The sequence below is a fragment of the Mauremys mutica genome, chromosome 11, assembly GCF_020497125.1.
Source record: "Mauremys mutica isolate MM-2020 ecotype Southern chromosome 11, ASM2049712v1, whole genome shotgun sequence".
NCBI lineage: Eukaryota > Metazoa > Chordata > Testudines > Geoemydidae > Mauremys > Mauremys mutica.
The window spans coordinates 51,952,670-51,973,760 of NC_059082.1; the positions used below are offsets into that span (position 1 = coordinate 51,952,670).

Consider the following 21,091-nt stretch of genomic DNA (forward strand, 5'->3'; position numbering starts at 1 on the left):
CTCATCAAGCCCTCAGATCGCTACCCCTTCCTGCTTCTCCACGTGGGCACCAATGATACTGCCAAGAATGACCTTGAGCGTATCACTGCAGACTACGTGGCTCTGGGAAGAAGGATAAAGGAGTTTGAGGCGCAAGTGGTGTTCTCGTCTATCCTCCCTGTGGCAGGAAAAGGCCAGGGTAGAGACCGTCGAATCGTGGAAATCAACGAATGGCTACGCAGATGGTGTCGGAGAGAAGGGTTTGGATTCTTTTACAATGGGATGGTCTTCCAAGAAGAAGGATTGCTAGGCAGAGATGGGCTCCACCTCACAAAGAGAGGGAAGAGCATCTTTGCAAGCAGGCTGGCTAACCTAGTGAGGAGGGCTTTAAACTAGGTTCACCAGGGGAAGGAGACCAAAGCCCCGAGGTAAGTGGGGAAGTCGGATACCAGGAGGAAGCACAAGCAGGAGACTGCAAGAGGGGAGGACTCCTGTCTCAGACCGAGAAAGCGAGACAATCAGCGGGTTATCTTAAGTGCCTATACACAAATGCAAGAAGCCTGGGAAACAAGCAGGGAGAACTAGAAGTCCTGGCACAGTCAGGGAATTATGATGTAATTGGAATAACAGAGACTTGGTGGGATAACTCACATGATTGGAGTACTGTCATGGATGGATATAAACTGTTCAGGAAGGACAGGCAGAGCAGAAAAGGTGGGGGAGTTGCGTTGTATGTAAGAGAGCAGTATGACTGCTCAGAGCTCCAGTATGAAACTGCAGAAAAACCTGAGTGTCTCTGGATTAAATTTAGAAGTATGAACAACAAGGGTAATGTCGTGGTGGGAGTCTGCTACAGACCACCGGACCAGGGGGATGAGGTGGACGAGGCTTTCTTCCAGCAACTAACAGAAGTTGCTAGATCACAGGCCCTGGTTCTCATGGGTGACTTTAATTACCCCGATATCTGCTGGGAGAGCAATACAGCAGTGCACAGACAATCTAGGAAGTTTCTGGAAAGTGTAGGGGACAATTTTCTGGTGCAAGTGCTGGAGGAACCAACTAGGGGAAAAGCTCTTCTTGACCTGCTGCTCACAAACAGGGAAGAATTAGTAGGGGAAGAAAAAGTGGATGGGAACCTGGGGGGCAGTGACCATGAGATGGTCGAGTTCAGGATCCTGACACAAGGAAAAAGGGAAAGCAGTAGAACAGAGACCCTGGACTTCAGAAAAGCAGATTTCGACTCCCTCAGGGAACTGATGGGCAAGGTCCCCTGGGAGAATAACATGACGGGGAAAGGAGTCGAGGAAAGCTGGCTGTATTTCAAAGAAACCTTATTGAGGTTGCAGGAACAAACCATCCCGATGTGTAGGAAGAAAAGTAAATATGGCAGGCGACCAGCTTGGCTTAACAGTGAAATCCTTGCTCGTCTTAAACACAAAAGAACAGCTTACAAGAAGTGGAAGATTGGACAAATAACCAGGGAGGAGTATAAAAGTATTGTTCAGGCATGCAGGTGTGAAATCAGGAAGGCCAAATCACACTTGGAGTTGCAGCTAGCCGGAGATGTTAGGAGTAACAAGAAGGGTTTCTTTAGGTATGTTAGCAACAGGAAGAAAGTCAAGGAAAGTGTGGGCTCCTTGCTGAATGAGGGAGGGAACCTAGTGACAGAGGATGTGGAGAAAGCTAGTGTACTCAATGCTTTTTTTGCCTCTGTCTTCACAGACAAGGTCAGCTCCCAGACAGCTGCACGGTATGGGGAGGAGATGACCAGCTCTCTGTGGAGAAAGAAGTAGTTCGGGGCTATGGACGAGCACAAGTCCATGGGGCCGGATGCGCTGCATCCGAGGGTGCTAAAGGAGTTGGCCGAGTTGCAGAGCCATTGGCCATTATCTTTGAGAAATCATGGCGATCGGGGGAGGTCCCGGATGACTGGAAAAAAGCTAATGTAGTGCCCATCTTTAAAAAAGGGAAGAAGGAAGATCCAGGGAACTACAGGCCAGTCAGTCTCACCTCAGTCCCTGGAAAAATCATGGAACAGGTCCTCAAGGAATCAATCCTGAACCACTTAAAGGAGGGGAAAGTGATCAGGAACAGTCAGCATGGATTCACCAAGGGCAAGTCATGCCTGACTAACCTAATTGCCTTCTATGACGAGATAACCGGCTCTGTGGATGAGGGGAAAGCAGTGGATGTACTATTTCTGGACTTTAGCAAAGCTTTTGATACAGTCTCCCACAGTATTCTTGCCAGCAAGTTAAAGAAGTATGGGCTGGATGAATGGACGGTAAGGTGGATAGAAAACTGGCTAGATGGTCGGGCTCAACGGGTAGTGATCAATGGTTCCATGTCTAGTTGGCAGCCGGTATCAAGTGGAGTGCCCCAAGGGTCAGTGCTGGGGCCGGTTTTATTCAATATCTTCATTAACGATCTGGAGGATGGTGTGGATTGCACCCTTAGCAAGTTTGCAGATGACACTAAACTGGGAGGAGTGGTTGATACGCTGGAGGGTAGGGCTAGGATACAGAGGGACCTAGACAAATTAGAGGATTGGGCCAAAAGAAATATGATGAGGTTCAACAAGGACAAGTGCAGAGTCCTGCACTTAGGACGGAAGAATCCCATGCACTGCTACAGACTAGGGACCGAATGGCTGGGCAGCAGTTCTGCAGAAAAGGACCTAGGGGTTACGGTGGACGAAAAGCTGAACATGAGTCAACAGTGTGCCCTTGTTGCCAAGAAGGCTAATGGCATTTTGGGTTGTATAAGTAGGGGCATTTCCAGCAGATCAAGGGATGTGATCATTCCCCTCTACTCAGCACTGGTGAGGCCTCATTTGGAGTACTGTGTCCAGTTTTGGGCCCCACACTACAAGAAGGATGTGGATAAATTGGAGAGAGTCCAGCGGAGGGCAACAAAAATGATTAGGGGGCTGGAGCACATGACTTATGAGGAGAGGCTGAGGGAACTGGGATTGTTTAGTCTGCAGAAGAGAAGAATGAGGGGGGATTTGATAGCTGCTTTCAACTACCTGAAAGGGGGTTCCAAAGAGGATGGATCTAGACTGTTCTCAGTGGTAGAAGATGACAGAACAAGGAGTAATGGTCTCAAGTTGCAGAGGGGGAGGTTTAGGTTGGATATTAGGAAAAACTTTTTCACTAGTAGGGTGGTGAAGAACTGGAATGGGTTACCTAGGGAGGTAGTGGAATCTCCTTCCTTAGAGGTTTTTAAGGTCAGGCTTGACAAAGCCCTGGCTGGGATGACTTAGTTGGGTTTGGTCCTGCTTTGAGCAGGGGGTTGGACTGGATGGCCTCCTGAGGTCCCTTCCAACCCTGAGATTCTATGATTCTATGAGAAGTGATGGATAAAGGGGTATAAGTGACATGCCAGTAAGGGAGCATAACATACACTGAGAGAGAGGCAGGAAGGAGGTGTAAGTTACATCAGCTTAGCCTCAGGACCTGATTTTCTTCTCATTTCCTCCACTAAAATGATCAGTGTTGCACCAGTGGAACAGTGGTGTGAGAGCAGAATCAGGCCTGAGGCCCCATTAAACCAGCTTACACATCATGACTGAAAGCCCTCCTGTTATCTTTAGGGAAAGTGGGAGAGAATCTCTGCCTACGTTCTACCCACTTTGCACCACTATGGGGTGTAAAGTGGAGGAAGCTGGCCTTCAATGGCCGCCGAGAATTCCCCTAGTAGAAGAACTCTCTGCTGGCTCAAGGCAGCATAGTCAGCTCCTATGCCAATGGCCCCCAACACCCTGGCACCTAGGGTGTGTCAGAAGTGAAACGGGACATAGTAGAACAATTCTCACTCACTGTATGGTCCCTTGGGGACTATGAGCAACGGACAGAAGTTACAGCAGCCCCAAAGCTGCTCTGATTTATGCTGGGGCTGGAACAGCCTGATCATCTCCCTGACAGCCCCCTACAAAGCAGAGCTTGGCACAGGAAAAAACTGGGCCGAAAGTGTTATTTCCAAGAAGACTGAGGTGCCCCATTCCTAGGTGGTGGCATCCTGTGTTTTTCTTTATAACTGTCAGTTCTCTTGGTGGTTGTTCAGGAGACATACTCTGATTTCTGTCACCTGAAGGCACTGGAGAAGATTGCTCTATAGCATAGCTGAGGCTGAAAACAAACATTACTTTTTCTTAAAGAATCATTAAAAAGCAACCTGGAGCCATTGTTTTGTTTCAGACAAGATCGCAGAGATGAAGCCAGACATAGTTAGGAGAAGGGATTTCACAGCACAACAAAAATGGGTTGCAAAATACAGAGCAGAAACTTCATTGTTTCTATTACTTTCATTAGTAGAAAGGGGAAGCACATTCTACAGGAGCCTGGCTACTCCAGCTGTCACACAAGAATACAGTGAGCTCTGACATTTCCCTTCTTGGATGAAGGTTTGACCATCAAACTACCTCAAGAGAATCTGAAAATAATCTTTATGTAGCAAATAGAATCTACTAGCCTGAGAAATGTTTCCCAGCCAAAGCAGGAAGCCATAGCAGGATTTACGGGAGGGAACACTCTAGCTACTTCCTTATCTCATCCCCAAAGCCCTTGGTGCTTCCCAGCATAACAGATGGAAAGAAAAGCTGTTCAAATCCCCCATGAGAAAGTCATTGGCTTTCTTCTCTATCGCCATAGAAGGATTGGGTGCCTGAGAGAACTCTCCTAGCTCCTTCGCATGATCTGCATTAACAGGGTGAACTGTCTCCACCACCTCATTTGGCATCTTCAGGTTTAAGCCAAGATGAGTGGCAGGGGCATTGACAAAGGAGCCGCCAACCTCAGTTGTGCCAATGCCATTGGCAGTGAGAACGTTAATTAACAGCATTAAAGAAAATGCCAGGGCCACAGGCACTGAAAGCTGGTGCACAGGCACCAGTGGTGAGACATATTCAAGACCCAAGTCCGATGTAGCACAGCAGGGACTGTGTACTGCAGGGACTTCAGATTTACATGGCAAGGACCCCATAATTAGGCTGCAAGGACCTTTGATTTGGGGCACTACTGCTAAATGTTCTCCCTTCTCTGCCACCATGTGGTCCAATCCCTTGTGTTATTTATTGTGATACTAAATTCCATGTGTTTTACAGAACTCCCAGAATTTCAGTGTGGGGGAGATTGTAGTATTGAAAATGCATGAATGCATTGTGCAATCAGCCTGGGGCAGATGGAGGTTTGGATGGCTAGGGAGAGGGCAATTAGGGTTTCTGTCACCCAGGATGGCGGGGAGAGGAGCAGTTCTGGATACTGACATACATGAGGTAGTTGAGGATTTTGTGGGATGGGGATGTAACTTGTTTTCTCTTCTTCCCACTTAAGGGCAGGGACAGAGGTGATTTTAAGTGTAGGAGAAAGCAGGATTGAATTCCACATTCCCGTCCTTCAGAAAACATTGACAGCAACTAGATACCCCACTGCATCCTCCTCCCCTAGTATGTACCATCACATCCAGCTATGATGGATAAGAATGTTAGCTGGATGGTTCTGCTAACAAATCATCTGTGGAACAGTTAACCATGTTCACAGTTAATTTGCAGTCATTGGGCTCCAGAGTGAACAAACCACTGTGATGAACTGGAGCAATTCACACCTCTCCAGGCTTGTTTCAGGCAAACATCGTGTTAGTTTACATTTGGGTCATATTCTGAAGGTTAGCTTTTCAACCATGAGTTTGCCAATGGCAAAACTCCCATTGACTTCAGTGGGGTCAGGATTTCATCTTTTTTTTTCACTGTAAACTGGGATTCTGGAGTGTGGTAATGCAGCAACTCATTAAGTCTGCAATTAGGCATCCATTTGTACAGCCACATTATCACTGTACAGATGGGGTCCAGGGCATCTGAGTCACTGACAGGGTGGGTGAGTCAGCCCCAAGTGGACTCAGCACTGGGTGAATGGTCTGACCAATCAGGTGAGATGTGAGGCATATATAAGCACTGCAGCCAAGGCAATGTAATGAGTTCATCAGGCTGTACAATAGATGCAGGAATGCCTGGTAGCTGGCCTCTCAGTATCAGCTCAAGAAGGGATGGAATAGCAGGAGGCCTTGACTAATCAAGGACTGGTGAGGTGTTACTGATGCAGGTGAGTAGCACTCCTTGATTAGGATTTTGATCTCTGCTTTGAGAAAGGTGGTGCCTTGGCCTTGCCGTCCAGCACCATCAAGGGCAGTCATCATGCATGCCAATCTCTCAGCATCCTCCAGTGACTCCAACTGGGACAGGCCGGTCACTCTGAAGATGCCAAAGCACTGTTGTGGAGGGTCGATCCTGTCAGACATGCATTAAGGCAGAGTCCTAATGCCCAGCTGAGATGCTTGATAATGAAGCCCTTGAAGATTTGGCATCAGGCTTAACAGAAGATTCAGAGGAGGCAAGCACAGCCCTGAGGCACACACTGGGACTTGAGAGCTCCCAGATCCCACAGCCAGCCAAGTCATGGTGCACCCAAGGTATCTCAGGTAACTGTCATACCCACACATGAAGGACACGATATGTCCACACCTGGGGTGCAGCTTGAAGCCAGTAGACTGTTTCTCAGACTGTGTGAAAAGAAGAGAGAAAGAGATAGCACAGGCAGCAGTAAAAGAATAATAAAACATCTGAAGATCTGTGAGGCGCTGAGCCCAGACCACATTACTTAATGCAATTTTTATTTATTTGTTTGACAGACAACAGTTAGAGGTAGCAGCTCTGCAGCCAAGAACCTAAAGAGAATCAGGTGAAGATGTCAGTGAAGATGATGAAATGCTGATGTGACAGTAGCAGCAGTTGTGCAAGGGAGCTCTTCCATCAGCGGTGATGGTAAAAAAGCGGCTAGTAAGAGGCAGGTGCTGTTCCCCCTTACCAGGGGTAAGTGCATGGTGCTTGTTGGTAAGACAATGTAAGGCATTAAAATTCTGCAGCTATGGGATTTGTCAGTCACATGCTAAGAGCAGAGATTCAGGAGTGAGGAGATATTATAACATATATTTTGGAGAAGAGAATGAACACCACATCTATAAGGCATTGCAAAACTCTAATGGTTCTTGTCAACTGTGTCATACAAATGCTGTTATTCAAATATCCCATTAATATATTCTCTGGGAAAGAGCTTCTTAAATTTTAATCAGAGAACAGCCCCAGGAGGTCATTCTGCTGATGCAAGACAGTTCCCCATCATACATTTTCTTGTGCTTTCTCTAGTCTAGTTTTAAATGTCCCAAGGGATGGGGGCTTTTAACCTCTTCCCTTGGGAAACTAAAGCCTAATTGATCGAATTCAGAATGTTCAGACCGAGAAATTCCCAAATGGCTCCTCATTCTTCATGATCTTTAGAGACTATGTTCCCATAACATGAAGCACACTCTGGTATCATCTGTATTGGACAGATGTATTTTGTTGCAGCTAGAAGTTTATACCTATCATTAAACTAAAATGATCACATCTTTGAAAACTCAGACTCTACTTTGGTCTTTTGTATATATGGGAGTAGATCTCTTATGAGGCATGTTGTTCACCACAAATTCTGGAGGCAGGTTGTTTTCTAGGGAGCTGTATCCATATATTAACAGTGTGTGGAAATACTACAGCAGTGAATTTTGTATGCCTTCGGTGATATGCCTTCAGTCTTCATATAGCCACCAAGTGTTCTTGTTACCCCATATTGTGCTGTGTTGTTATTTTTTGGACAGCACTCATCCTCAGCTTCAATGGAAGTTACACCTAGGAGAATTTGGACTGGGCCCAAAACTCCAATCATGGTCAATGGGAGTCTTACCTGAGTAAAAAGTAAGGAACTCAGGATGGGCCCATTATTAAGCAGAACTATCATATGAAAAAGGAAAACAACCCTTCACTTGTTGGTGGAAGTCAGCTGGGAACTAGCTAATTTCCAGGGCTATGGTGGAGCCACTGGAGAGATTCCACCATGGGCGAGTGAGGCAGAGCCAGTGCTTCACAGCTGAGCAAGTCCTGATCCACCTCCCCTCAGCAGGAGCTCCCATCCTCTCTTGGCATTTGCTCTAGATATAATCCACCTCCCTAATTCCCACAGCAGGCTGGGAACTAGCACAGACTGGGAGCCCAGGGTGGCTCTTTGCAGAGTGGCCAAGAAAAAGCAGGCAGGGAGCATGAGACTGCTTGCCCACTAGTGCTCAGAACACTGCTGGAGATACTAAGGAGGTAAGTCTTGTTCACTTGGAACTAAGGAACAGGCGAGGGGAAGGAGGTTATCAGGACAAATACACAGCAGCCCAAGGGTTAATATAAAGATGCAGTTAGTTGTATTTTATATTAAAATGAAGCAATCCTGTTTTTGCTGACATGGAACACTAATTGCTAACCTCCACAAGGATTATGTCACTCCGAACCTAACTTGAGGTTTTAATGATCCCCTTGTGAAATTGCTCTGGATATCCAAAATACCACAGATCGATATAAAGTATGTATAACATTAATAACGGAGACTTTCAAAGTAAGGCACCAAGGGCAAAGTGATCTATTTTGGGACTCAAAATCTGCTGAGAAACTACTGGATCAACTGATTGAAACTAAATGTTCTCTTTCTCTCTCTCTGACAAAAAGTCTGTATAAAGATTAATGCTACTGACTGGTTACCCGCTGTGCACAGAGCAAGGCTGGACTAAGACATCCTATTGCATTTTTTACCCCATTTTCCTCTCTCCCCACTCCTGTCCACTTGATTGTTTCATCAATCTTTCTGTGACTTGTCTTTTAGACTGTAAGGTCTATGGGGCAGAGCTCTGTATTTATTAACCATGGGTCCAATGCTCTGCACTATGGGATGCCAATCTAGTTAGGACTCTGGGCCCCACTGTGATATCAGTGATAAATAATAATGATCGCTGGTGCTACACCAGAGTTTTCAAGCTGATTAAAGCTAACACTGAATTTCACATGTAAAACCGATATGGAGCAGGCTTTTAGTAACTCTGGGACAGATTGTGCCCTGGTGTCAATCAGCATGACTCCAGTATAGTCAATAGTACCAGTCCCCGTCAGCTGAAAATCTGGCCGATTCTAGCTTGCTTAGAGAGATCAGAATTTTAACTGAAAGCTTCACGTTTTAAAAGTAGGTTGGTCTGGTTAAAGGGCCATGATGTGATGTGGCCTTCGTGTAATTAAGGGAGTGATCCCCAGGAGGTGCTGAGCACCTGAAATTTAGGGGGAAATCTGGCCTTTTATCTGATTTAGTTTCTTCTAAGCAGGCCAGGCTGAGAGAGATCCCTCACACAAAATGGGTTTGCTGCCTGGCTGTTCAATTTCTAATGATTTAAAATTCCTCTAATAAGGGACAGACATAAAAGCTCTGCCTGATTTAAATGAGGCCTTATTCTATGCCTTACAAATAAGCACCAGATTTATCTTGTACAAATATATTGGATAACTTTTCAGTGCTTGAAGCTATGTTGGCTGCACATCAATGAGAGAGAAGCTGCCTTTTCAGTTAAGGAGGTGGAACATCATATAGGCAAAACTGTTAGTGCCCACCTCTTCATTGTATTGACTGGTGTTGGGTAACTATTAACCCCTGAATCTGATTAGAATTATATAAGAAGTATTGTACTGCATCTGTTTCAAAGGAATCGGCTCAGTCATGAAACAACACTGCAGTGTCCACTGATTCCTGGGATTGTGTATCTGTGCTTATATTGACCTGGGAATTATGGGAAAACAACACGACTGACAGACGCTGCTGATGCTACGAGAAGGCAATGAGTGGGACACACTCAGTAGATAGGGAGTCCTTGTGGCACTTTAGAGACTAACACATTTATTTGGGCATAAGCTTTCGTGGGCTAAAACCCACTTCATCAGATGCATGGAGTGATGCATCTGATGAAGTGGGTTTTAGCCCACGAAAGCTTATGCCCAAATAAATTTGTTAGTCTCTAAGGTGCCACAAGGACTCCACGTTGTTTTTGCTGATACAGACTAACACAACTACCACTCTGAAATCAGTAGATAAGGTAAACAGCCTGAGCAGCAGCGGCTAAATGCATTATATCCGGGAAGGGAAGAAGAAGGTCCTTGCTAGACCTTCAGGGAAAAGACCATTGCCGCCAATGCAACCATCTGGCTGTTTACCAATCTATAAGCATCCTGGCTTCACCTCTCCACAGCTTAGCATCCTCTGTGGGCCTGAGCAGTGCTGGGAGCCCCCTGGCACTCAGGAAATGCAGGCAGCCACATTCTGACTGCCTGCTCCGGGGAAATGCTAGGAGAACAAGAGACTCAGCATATCTGTCCTGTAGCAACCATAATTTGTCCCAGAGAACTGTGTCCTTGAACGCAGCTGTGACCATTCACAATTAGATAGAACAGGTCAGTCCTATGTAATGTCCAAGGTCCCTTGAGGAAACAGACATGTTCATTAAACCAGAAACCCATGCACTCTTCTGGCATTTCATTCATTTGAGTAGATATTATGGAAGACTTGTACATCCTGGCAGCAGTGAAGGGGTTAATCTTTATGTTCCCTATGGATCATTAGACATGCCCATGTTTGGAACGAGTTTAATGCCTTCCCAGGCTTAGTTTAGTCTGATACATTTCTAAGGGCTTGATCCACTCGTAATCCTCATTGACTGAAGGATAGGTTCATCAATGGCTATTAGCCAGGATGGGCAGGGATGCAAACCCATACTCTGAAATGTCCCTGGCCTCTGTTTGCCAGATGCTGGGAATAGGTGTGTGATGGGTTCAGTCACAGAGACTCCCTTAGGACTGTCACCTGACATGCTGAAATTACCTCTGAGTTGTTTTCTCTGCCAGCTTGGGGCTCCAGAACCCTGCCTTGTTGAGCCAGACATGCTAGCCTGCTGCAACATGGACTCGAGGTCCAAGCCATGCCCTCAAAGCTGCAGACTTTAACCAAAAACAGCTCAGCAGGTTACCTCTCCAGCACCCAGACACCCAGTTCCCAATGGGATCCAAACCCCAAATAAAACTGTTTTACTCCGTATAAAACTTATAGAGGGTAAATTTGCAAATTGTCCGCCCTCTATAACACTGATATAGAGATACGCACAGCTGTTTGCTCCCCCAGGTATTAATCACTTACTCTGGGTTTATTAATAAAAGTGATTGTATTAAGTATAAAAAGTAAGATTTAAGTGGTTTCAAGTAATAACAGACAGAACAAAGTAAGTCACCAAGCAAAATAAAACAAAACACGCAAGTCTAAGCCTAATACATTAAGAAACTGATTACAGGTAAATATCTCACCCTCAAAGATGTCCCAATAAGCTTCTTTCGCAGACTAGACTCCTTCCTAGTCTGGGCCCAATCCTTTCCCCTGGTACAGTCCTTGTTAGTTCCAGCAAACATCTCAGGTGGAAAGCAGGGGCTTTCTCATGACTGGCCTCCTTTTGTCCTGCTCCACCCCCGTTATAGCTTTGGCACAAGGTGGGAATCTTTTGTCTCTCTGGGTCCCCACCCCTCCTTCTAAATGGAAAAGTACCAGATTTAAAATGGATTTCATCATCAGGTGACATGGTTACATGTCACTGTAAGACCCCTAGTCTCCATTCTTTCTGGGCTGGCCCACATGTACACAGGAAGGTTTGCAAGTAACAGAGCCATTTACAGTTCATTGATTCTGAAGCACTCTTAATGGCTTCCACTTAATATGTTTACATCAGTAATACAAGTTTATATCTTATTCTCCTAACTCCAGACATAGAAATAATACATGCAAACAAATAGGATGATCACAGTCAGTAGATTATAAGCTTTGTAATGATACCTTACAAGAGACCTTTTGCATAAAGCATATTCCAGTTACATCATATTCACATTCATAAGCATATTTTCATAAAGCATATGAAGTGGAACGTCACAAGGTGACAGGGGATGGATCACTTGATGATTACCTGTTCTGTTCATTCCCTCTGAAGCACCTGGCATTGGCCACTGTCAGAAGACAGGATACTGGGCTAGATGGACCATTGGTCTGACCCAGTATGGCTGTTCTTATGTTCTTACTGCAATGGGAGTTATGAGTACTAAGTAGGGCTTAGAATCAGGCCTTTAACCCTTACCTAGACCATAGGAAAAGATTCCTAATGGATGAAGGCCAACACCTGTTACTGGCCCTAGTCATGGTAGAACACAGAAACACACAGTTCACAGACAGTACCTTAGGGTCAGGGTTAATAGCGGTGATGCAGTTGAGCCGTACAGCGGGAATCTCTGGAAGGAGTGGGTATAGCTGGTTCTGGAGGCGACTGGTCAGTTCTCTGCTCCACCAGATAACATTTGGAAGCCATGTATGGGAGAGGTACGTAGACATCTGCTGGTAAAAAATGGATGTTCCTCGAAGAGCTTCCTTAGCCTACAAACAATGACATTTGATTAAAGGCCCAGCCTTCAAGTTAACAGCGCACTGCAAGAAAGCGGCACATATTCTCTACAAGAAGCTTTTTATACACATGTTGCATGACTGGAGGTAAATGGGAGATGGAGGAGAGAGTTTACCACAGTTCCCAATGCGGACCAGCAGTTATACGTCCAGCTTTGCCCCTGATACTTGGCTGGCTATCTTTCCCTCACCTTTCAAACCCACCAGCAGCACAACCCCTTCCCTATTTTAATGATTAAACACTTGCCCAGCGTTCTCTTCAATTCAGCTTTCTACGTCCTATCCAGCCTTGGATATAAGTACAGTACGACTAAATAGGAGGCAGGCAGGCTGGGGACTAGCATGGAGGTGAGACCCTAAATTCATCATTAAGGTAGAGAGGGGGTTGCTAGCTCCAGTTGAAGGGGGATGAAAAGGGCACCAGCAGGCACAGACAAGTTCTTCATCTGCTGAAGTGGTATAGATACCCAAAAGGCTGAGAGCCCTGTGTGATGGATAGCAGGCCTCAGTTATTTTATACCTGGACTTTACAGCCAATTGAAGTTGTTAACACCAATGCTGCTCTCCATAATAAAACTTTATAGCTAAGCCAGCTAATAATTTCAGTAGTTCTGGCCAAGGGGCAATGCTATGAATCTCATCAGTGTTCTACAACCAAGGGTGACCAGTAACTTTCTTTTGGCCAGGGGGCATTCCACTTGTTCTGCAGCCCAGGGGATGACTGTATTATATAAATCTTTGTGAAGGTGCACTGCTTTTAATTATAACCAGATTCTGCCTTTCTGAAGCTTGGGGTGGAGCGGGGGAGGGGAACTATTTCATTAAGGGGATCATAAATCAGTCTAATGCTGAATAATATTCACTTAAGAAACCTTTCACGGGGCTATTTTGCAGGTCTGAACAGTGGTATTCATTTGATTTTTTAATAAGATTGTTATTAAAAACACTGAAACCCAATCTTCATTCTACACTGTTGGGAAGTTACAGATCTCTTTAGTTTCCTCTCTAAACTTGTCCCTTCAAATTGGTTCTCAACAATTAGGGCTGCCAGGGAGAAGACTTTTCCCAAACGGGGTCCAGCCAACAGGGTCCAGTTTGTAAATGATCAGGATTAATGTTATGCAAAATATCTTCTCTCTAGCATCTGTTCAGGTACCTTCAAACAAAAGCACAAACTGTAAAGATCTCAGACTCAATCCTCAGCTCATTCAATGACAGAAACTCCATGGAAGTTATTTTCATGCACCACAAAATTGTTTAGTGTTTGCAAGTGTATAGAAAACAACCAGGTTGCTTTGTTTACTGGTAGCCTTCCTAACTGGAAACACCATTTAAATTCTTAAGGAGCATGTGTCATAAAAATCTGATTCCCATCAGACATGCCTCTAAATGCATCTTATTTATCAGGATGCAAAGGTTACAAGAGATAAATGTATAATCATTTGTTCTGACAACTCCAGGACCCTGATCCGTATAGGGAATGGGTAAACTTGTCTCGTTTCAATCACTTGTTTGGAAGGGGGACAGGAACTGGCATTCCAAAAGCTACCAAAACTGATGACAGAGGGGGACAAATTTTGAAGATTTGCTTGATTTATAGAAATAGATTTAAAAACAAAAGATGCTGTCATGGTTGAACAATCGAAAGGTTGACCTGCCCAAGACAGCAGTTCCTTCCTTGAGGAGCCTGTTGTTATATTTTTATTCAGAAACCATTAGACCTTGGGCTAGAGAAATAAAATCTGACAACAACAAAAGACATGCAGCTGCCAATGAAATGCGCAGTAAACAGAAAGCAGAAGACTCGGGGGATTGGAATGGAGAGTGTGTCCTTTCTAGGTTGGTAGTGCCTGAAAAAAAACATTAGCATCCAATGGCCTATGTGAAATGAATAGGACAGGTCAGTCCAGTTCACAGTGGCCAAATGTCCACCTCTGCAGTCTAAGCTAACTACCATTATTATTACAAGTGTGGCAGCGTATCACCCTCAAGCACACCCCCTTGTGGCATGTTGTGGTCTTGCAGGTCCTCTGCCTGCTTGGACTCTCTCGCAGTCTTGCAATTGCAATGATTTACTCTCAGTCCGGACAACTTAAATCAAGATTCCCCTTAGGGGGGGCTGATTTATTATTTTTCACGGTACACACTCTTTAGCCCCTCAAGTCTACCCTTCCTCTGGGAACTGGCTGCTAAGACCAATAAGCCTCCCCACCTAAGTTCAGGAGTCCCACAGGCCTCCTCCCAGTGCCTATGTTAATAATTCAGTTCTTCCAGCCCTGCACTGAGAAAGTTCAGCAGCAGTGATCTTCCTCATGGGCCTGCGTCTCTGGGAGCACCTCTGCTTCTGAGCCTCTTCTCTCTAGGAACAACCCTCTCAACTGAGCTATGGCAGCCTATTATCAAGCCAGGTGCTCATTAGTCAATTAGCTGCCAACCAGACATCTAGGCAGTTAGTTACTGCAGGTTGGCCAAGATGGGCTTGTTCTCCTTAAAGAAGGCCTCCATAGTTAGACTGGGCCCTGACTCCTCTTAAAGGAGCAGCCAACTACCGTCACCACCATAGCTGGCCTCCTTGTTGGCAGTCAAGCCAAGGCGAAAAGAAATGCAAGGCCCAATGGGACTGAATGTCCTGCTCAATCTATGAGTGGTCCCACCATGTCACGGGTGGGGATATTAGTGGGCAGGCTGAGGGAAGTTAACACTTGCTCTGTGGACTGAAATAGGTCCTCAGCTTCTGGGACCAGCAATCCACTGCCTTTCAACACTACATTTATGAAATAATATTGAAAGAAAAAACATCACAGTCCATTATGGCTAACTTGATGTGAATCAGATACTACTGCTATGGGCTCAACAGAGCGATACCTAGACAGACAGACATTTTCTCTTTGGTAACTTGGGGGCACTAAGTGTATCCAATAGTTTGCACAGCCAGTCATGTGTCTGTTCGCCATACTAATAAAAGAACTATGGATTACTCAAGCTAAGAACATTAAAATGTCAAGCTGTCCAGGTACTAGACTTTAATTTTGACCATGACCTTGTGCATTCTTTTGTAGATGATCTAAAAAATTAAACAGCTCATATTGTCCTTGAATCTCACAACCAACAAAAAGAACAGGAGTACTTGTGGCACCTTAGAGACTAACAAATTTATTTGAGCATAAGCTTTCGTGGGCTACAGCCCCACTTCATCGGATGCATGTAGTGGAAAATACAGTAGGAAGATATATATATACACAGAGAACATGAAACAATGGGTGTTACCATACACCCTTATAGTGTATGGTATGTCAAACAGATAAAAGGTCATTGATGTAGTGTGTATGGTAACACCCATTGTTTCATGTTCTCTGTGTATATATATATATCTTCCTACTGTATTTTCCACTACATGCATCTGATGAAGTGGGGCTGTAGCCCATGAAAGCTTATGCTCAAATAAATTCGTCAGTCTCTAAGGTGCCACAAGGACTCCTGTTCTTTTTGCGGCTACAGACTAACACGGCTGCTACTCTGAAACAACCAACAAAGTTATTTTCCTGGACAACAGAGTGACCATAAGATTTTGCACACCAAATTAAGCTAAGCCCCTGTGACTGATTGCTATTGTTTCCATAAGAAACAACTAGAATGAGGAATGTTAACTGCTGCAAGAGAGGAATATTGTTATCTCATGTTGCCAGGTAAGATAACTACACATTAGCACTGCAGCAAGAGACTAGAGCTGACAGTCTGAACAGTGAAATCAGCCAGCTTTCTCTCCAGCAATAGCTGAGGCTGATAAGGAGAACAATAAGAGAGGCAGCAGTGAGTTGCTTTTGTTTTCATTGTCTCCGCTGAGGCTGACATTTTAAAAAGATTTTAGTGGGTCCCATCAGCTTACATTGCTGACAAGGGAACCAAGAGCCGCTGTACAAGTGTCTGAAGAAAGCAGGAATAACAAAGGCAGTGTTGTAGGGAAGGCATATGCTGGAGCCTCTGTAACAAGAGGAAACCTCTAATGAGAGGAAACATCAGTTGCGCGCAGGCCCAGTTTAAGGAACACCGTCCAGCTGGTTCATGTGTTCACCGCTGTGTGTATTAGCTGAACTGGGTTCCAATGGCAGTGCATGCACGCAGGGTGGTAGGATTGCTCCGTGATTTATTTCTGTGACTGGAAGCTCTGTGCAGCACATTCAGGCAATGGGAGATAAAATCAACCCCCTCCCCTGACCTCACCAAATGTTCGGAGCATCCTAGGCCTGTAGCCTGCAAAATACATTCAATTATATGACACCAGATGGGACTTTTGAGTTTGCTCAGTGTTAACTACTTTCGACACTCTGATCAGCTCCGTGGCTGGGGTGAACAGATAGTATCAAGGCAAGGGGATGTGGGAGGGAGGGAGTAAGTCTCTTTACCACGCATTTGTTTGTGTTGCAAAGCATTTATCTTGGCTCCAGTGGACCTAAGGTGGAAATCATTGTGATACCCTTAGGCAGTTAGCAGGCTGCATCTCCTCACCCACCCAGCTGCTTTTCCGCACAATGCCCAGGCATCACCAGGAGGGTTGCTTATTGTCTCTTGTGCAGTGTTTTAATCATGACATTAGTTGTCAGTGTCAATCACATATTTGTGAAGCTTTGCAGCCACAACTGTCACATTCCAGGCTAACTTTATGATACTTCATGGGGAATTTAGTCTTCCCTGCTCACAGGCAGCCAGTTCCTCAGCTGTGGATGAGGAGCACTCACTCCATCTGAGCAGCGGAATGGCCACATTTGCATCCCCTCTCCTTTGATCAGGGCCGTCCTTAGGATTTATGGTGCCCTAGGCAGGATTATTAAACTGGTGCCCCTGTGCCTGTCTTGCTCTTAGCAACACAAACATAAGCTTACACTATTGCAAAACTTACCACATGCATGTTATTAAAACCAGTTTAACTTAATTAAGCACACTGTAATGCTGATGGACTAGCACTAAAGAAGTAACACTATAGAAAAAATTCTGATTTGACAGAATGATGCAAATAATATAATTTTTTAAATTTGTCAACATTTTATTAGTATGAAGAGGTATTGAAACAAGGATTAGTTTTTAATTAAAAGCAATCTTTCTGGCTTTTTTGGCTGCAAAATCAGTAATAATGTCATTGTATGACAAAGACAAACTGATGTCTTGTTTGATTGCAAGAATAGCAAGACCAGTCAAGTGTTCCTGACTCCTTGTAGAGCGGAGATAGTTTTTAATGAGCTTTAGTTTTGAGAAACTCTGTGCTACTGTTACAGGAATTGTCAGTAGAATACGAGTGGCAACATACACATTAGGATATATGTCAACAAGTTTGCTGGTATGAGTAAACTGTACAATGTCCATTATCGATTTTGCATGTGGCAACATTGATGACAGTGCACGCAATTCTTCATACAGTTCAAGTCCATTTAAATCAAAACGATCACCGTGCTTCAGGAGGCTCTCTAGGTCAGGGGTCCACAACGCGGTGCCTGCGGGTGCCCTGGTGCCCGCAGGGGCCTCTCAGTGCACCTGCGTACTGGCTGGCGGACGAGCATCCGCCGAAATGCCGCCAAAATTCGGCGGCATTTCGGCGGCAACGCCTCTGGATGACGCTGCTTGCCGCCGATAAGCAGCGTCATCCAGAGGCGTCGCCGCTGAAATGTCGCCGAATTTCGGCGGATGCTCGTCCACTGCCACGGTCCTTCGTCTGGCACCCGCCAGATGAAAAAGGTTGGGGACCACTGCTCTAGGTTCTTGCACTTTGTCATTAGTTGCTCTTGTTTTCCTATTTCATTGAATTTAGTCCTGCTCAGCCCGCTACCAGCTAGTGAATGGAACCCCAGGCCGACAGCGGGTTGAGTGGCTCAGTCGGGGTCTCAGCCACCGGCCTGCTCAGCCCGCTGCCAGCCTGGGGTTCCTTGGGGGTCCCCAGGCCAGCAGTGGGTGCTGAGTGGGCCGGCGGCCGGGACCCCGGGTGGCAATGGGGCAGCAGCCGGAACCCCAGAGCAGAGGCGGGCTGAGCCGCTCAGCCCGCTACTGCGTGCCATCGAAAATCAGCTTGCGTGCCACCTTTGGCACATGTGCCGTAGGTTGCCGACCCATGCTCTGTACATTAGTAAGGAGATGAGCATATTACAGTTGTTGGAGGGCTCTATTTAGCAGTAACAGGGCTATAGGAAAGTCAGTCAACATTTTTTTTTCTCTGATGAAAACTGGCCCACTCCCTTCCCCATACCAAACTTGTCACAAATAATTGTCAACAACTTAATTTTCTGTTTTTGGCTAAGATATTGATTTTTTAAAAAAAATATTAAAATTTAATTCAGGATTGTTAGCAAGCTCTTTTGGCAAACAAAGTTGTTAAATGACAATCTAAATGGCAACTCAGTACTGCTTTCATGCTTGGCTCACCCCCCAGCCTGCTGGTCCAACAGCTGCAGTAGAGGAGGAGATAGGTGGAAAACTGCAGGACCCCAAAATCCACCTCTTGGGGTGCAGAGTGGCAACAGCAGCAGCAAACCCTCATCTCTGATCACACACCAGTGGGCACCACCGCCAGCCCAATGGACCATGGTGAAGTTAGCACAGCAGCTGGTCTCAGGGATGGGGCACCCATGGAACCACAGCAGCTCATCCTGCCCTGTGCAGCTCCCCCCGGATGAGATGGATCACTGCCAGCCCGGGGGAGAGACACGCTCCCCAGCTAGGGTGACCAGATCCAGATGTCCTCATTTTATAGGGCCAGTCCCAATATTTGGGGCTTTGTCTTATATAGGTACCAATTACCCCCACCTAGGGTGACCAGATAGCAAATGTGAAAAATCGAGATGAGGGTGGGGGGGAATAGGAGCCTATATAAGAAAAAGACCCAAAAATGGGGACTGTGCCTATAAAATCGGGACATCTGGTCACCCTACACGTGAGTTCCTTTCCCCACCCCTTCCCAGAGACCCCAGCAGCCCATCCCCTTCCTCAGACCGTGCTGCATTCGGCTCTTTCTAGGACCCAGCAGCCCTGCTCTTACATGCTCCACTGCTTCCCATCTGTCCGGGCTCACAGCAGAGCGGTGCCCCCAGACCTAGTGGTGCCCTAGGCGGCTGCCTGTTCTGCCTATGGCTAAGGATGGCCCTGCCTTTGATCCAGAGGTTGTGATGTGCCAGGCTGGATCTCCAGTGCAAGTTAGAACAGCCATGACCCCTTTTCCCTGGCTGCATCAGCAACCACTAAGTGGGGTTGCACAGAAGCTGTGACTGTGGCTCTGTGCCACTCAAGCACCCCCTGTGACTGAGGAATCTGCCACTGGCTAGCTACACCATCTTTATTGCTGCTTTGTGCCACCAGAGAGCCACCAGTCCTCCCCAACCGAGCAAAGGGCTAGGGTCAGTGCCTCAGCAGTGATAGTATACAGAATGTTCATTCAAACATGTGGCCTTCAGGAGATAGGTGCACTGGGACACCATGGAAAAGTGTGTTTCCCAAATGTTCCTGGTACATCATTCAGTAGGAAAATGGTTAAGAGGACTAGATTACCACCTAATATTGAACAAACCAGGAACAGAAGCCAGAATTTAACATCAAGACAATATGCCCCCTTAAGGAACATTGTCACATAGTAAAAATACAACGACAAAACCACCCTGCAGGTCAAACAAGCTTTCCCTCTTTGACTGCTGGATAAAGATTTCTACACTGGGTATTGACAGCCACTGAAGATATATTGGCCAGCTAATGTGCAGCAAACAGACAAAAAGGTCATTGATGTATGGGGATGGATTCTGAGCTGCAGATTTCAAACTCGGCGCAAATGAAAAGAGCAGAGTGAGAAGTAGAGTCTGCTCTACTTGTCTGCTCCCACAATCCTGAGCTGGCAACCCCTGGTGTGATTTAGAGCAGCCTATGGACTGTTCTAAACTACGCTGGCTCCCAGGGGTCTCAGCTGAGTCCAGATATTCAAATCTGGCTCTTAATAAATACCAGGGCATTTCTGGGAAATGGACATGTCAAAGTGTTGCCACTCACTTTATGCTTCCGGATCTTGGTGCTGTTCTGTGCCGGAGATTCCTCTGCTGGAATTAGGCAAGCGTAGAGTGCCAGCCCATCCTCTCGCCAGACCTGCTGCAGACCCAACACCTGAAACGGGGCTTTGCGCCCACCTTTCACTTTCGAGGGAGGTACCTGTAAATTCATTTGAACAGATGCTTTCATGTTACACACAGCTGCATGATGGCCTTTTCGGAAAGGGAGTGACAATACCCCTTCATCTCACTCGGCTGCTTTTGAGTGGAGACAGCTTGTACCTAGCTTGACTAATGGAATGGCTAAGGTTTAGCCAGCAGTAACTTTATGAAGGCCAAATTAAATAGGAATAGTAGGTAGTGGTAGATCATGGGATTTATCTTCCCAGGAAGGACCCTCATAACCTGCAAGCTCTGCACTCAGTCAGCTATGCAAGAGCAAGAGAGATGTGCTGCTTGTATTAGCTCCCTAGCCTAGCAAGAAATGAGAACGGAGAGTCCCTTTCAACACTGTGCTGCAGGCTCTTAGCCCACAGCAGCACTGTACACTGCCTTTATTAATGATAATGAGATCAATACAATCTCTGCTCAAAATCAATGCTAAGTGATTATGCCATTATAAGGAGCTAGCACAAGGTTCTTTAATAAGCCTTCATATTCCCCAGTAATGATCAGTAATAGCCACAAATGCATCAGTCACTTTCCTGTTTTACTTAGACTAAG

The 21,091-nt window shown here is 45.8% G+C and overlaps 1 protein-coding gene across 11 annotated transcripts in view; it reads right to left on the bottom strand.

The window, feature by feature from the left end:
- Positions 1-21,091, bottom strand: part of DNAAF8 (dynein axonemal assembly factor 8) — a 152,775-nt gene that overhangs the window by 82,259 nt on the left and 49,425 nt on the right. For all 11 annotated transcript variants that reach the window (XM_044979365.1, XM_044979361.1, XM_044979358.1 and 8 more), the window contains 2 exons: positions 20,373-20,528; positions 12,135-12,329 (listed from right to left, as the gene is read on the bottom strand). In XM_044979365.1, coding sequence (XP_044835300.1) covers positions 12,135-12,329; positions 20,373-20,528 — 351 coding nt within the window. The remainder of the gene's footprint in view (positions 1-12,134; positions 12,330-20,372; positions 20,529-21,091) is intronic.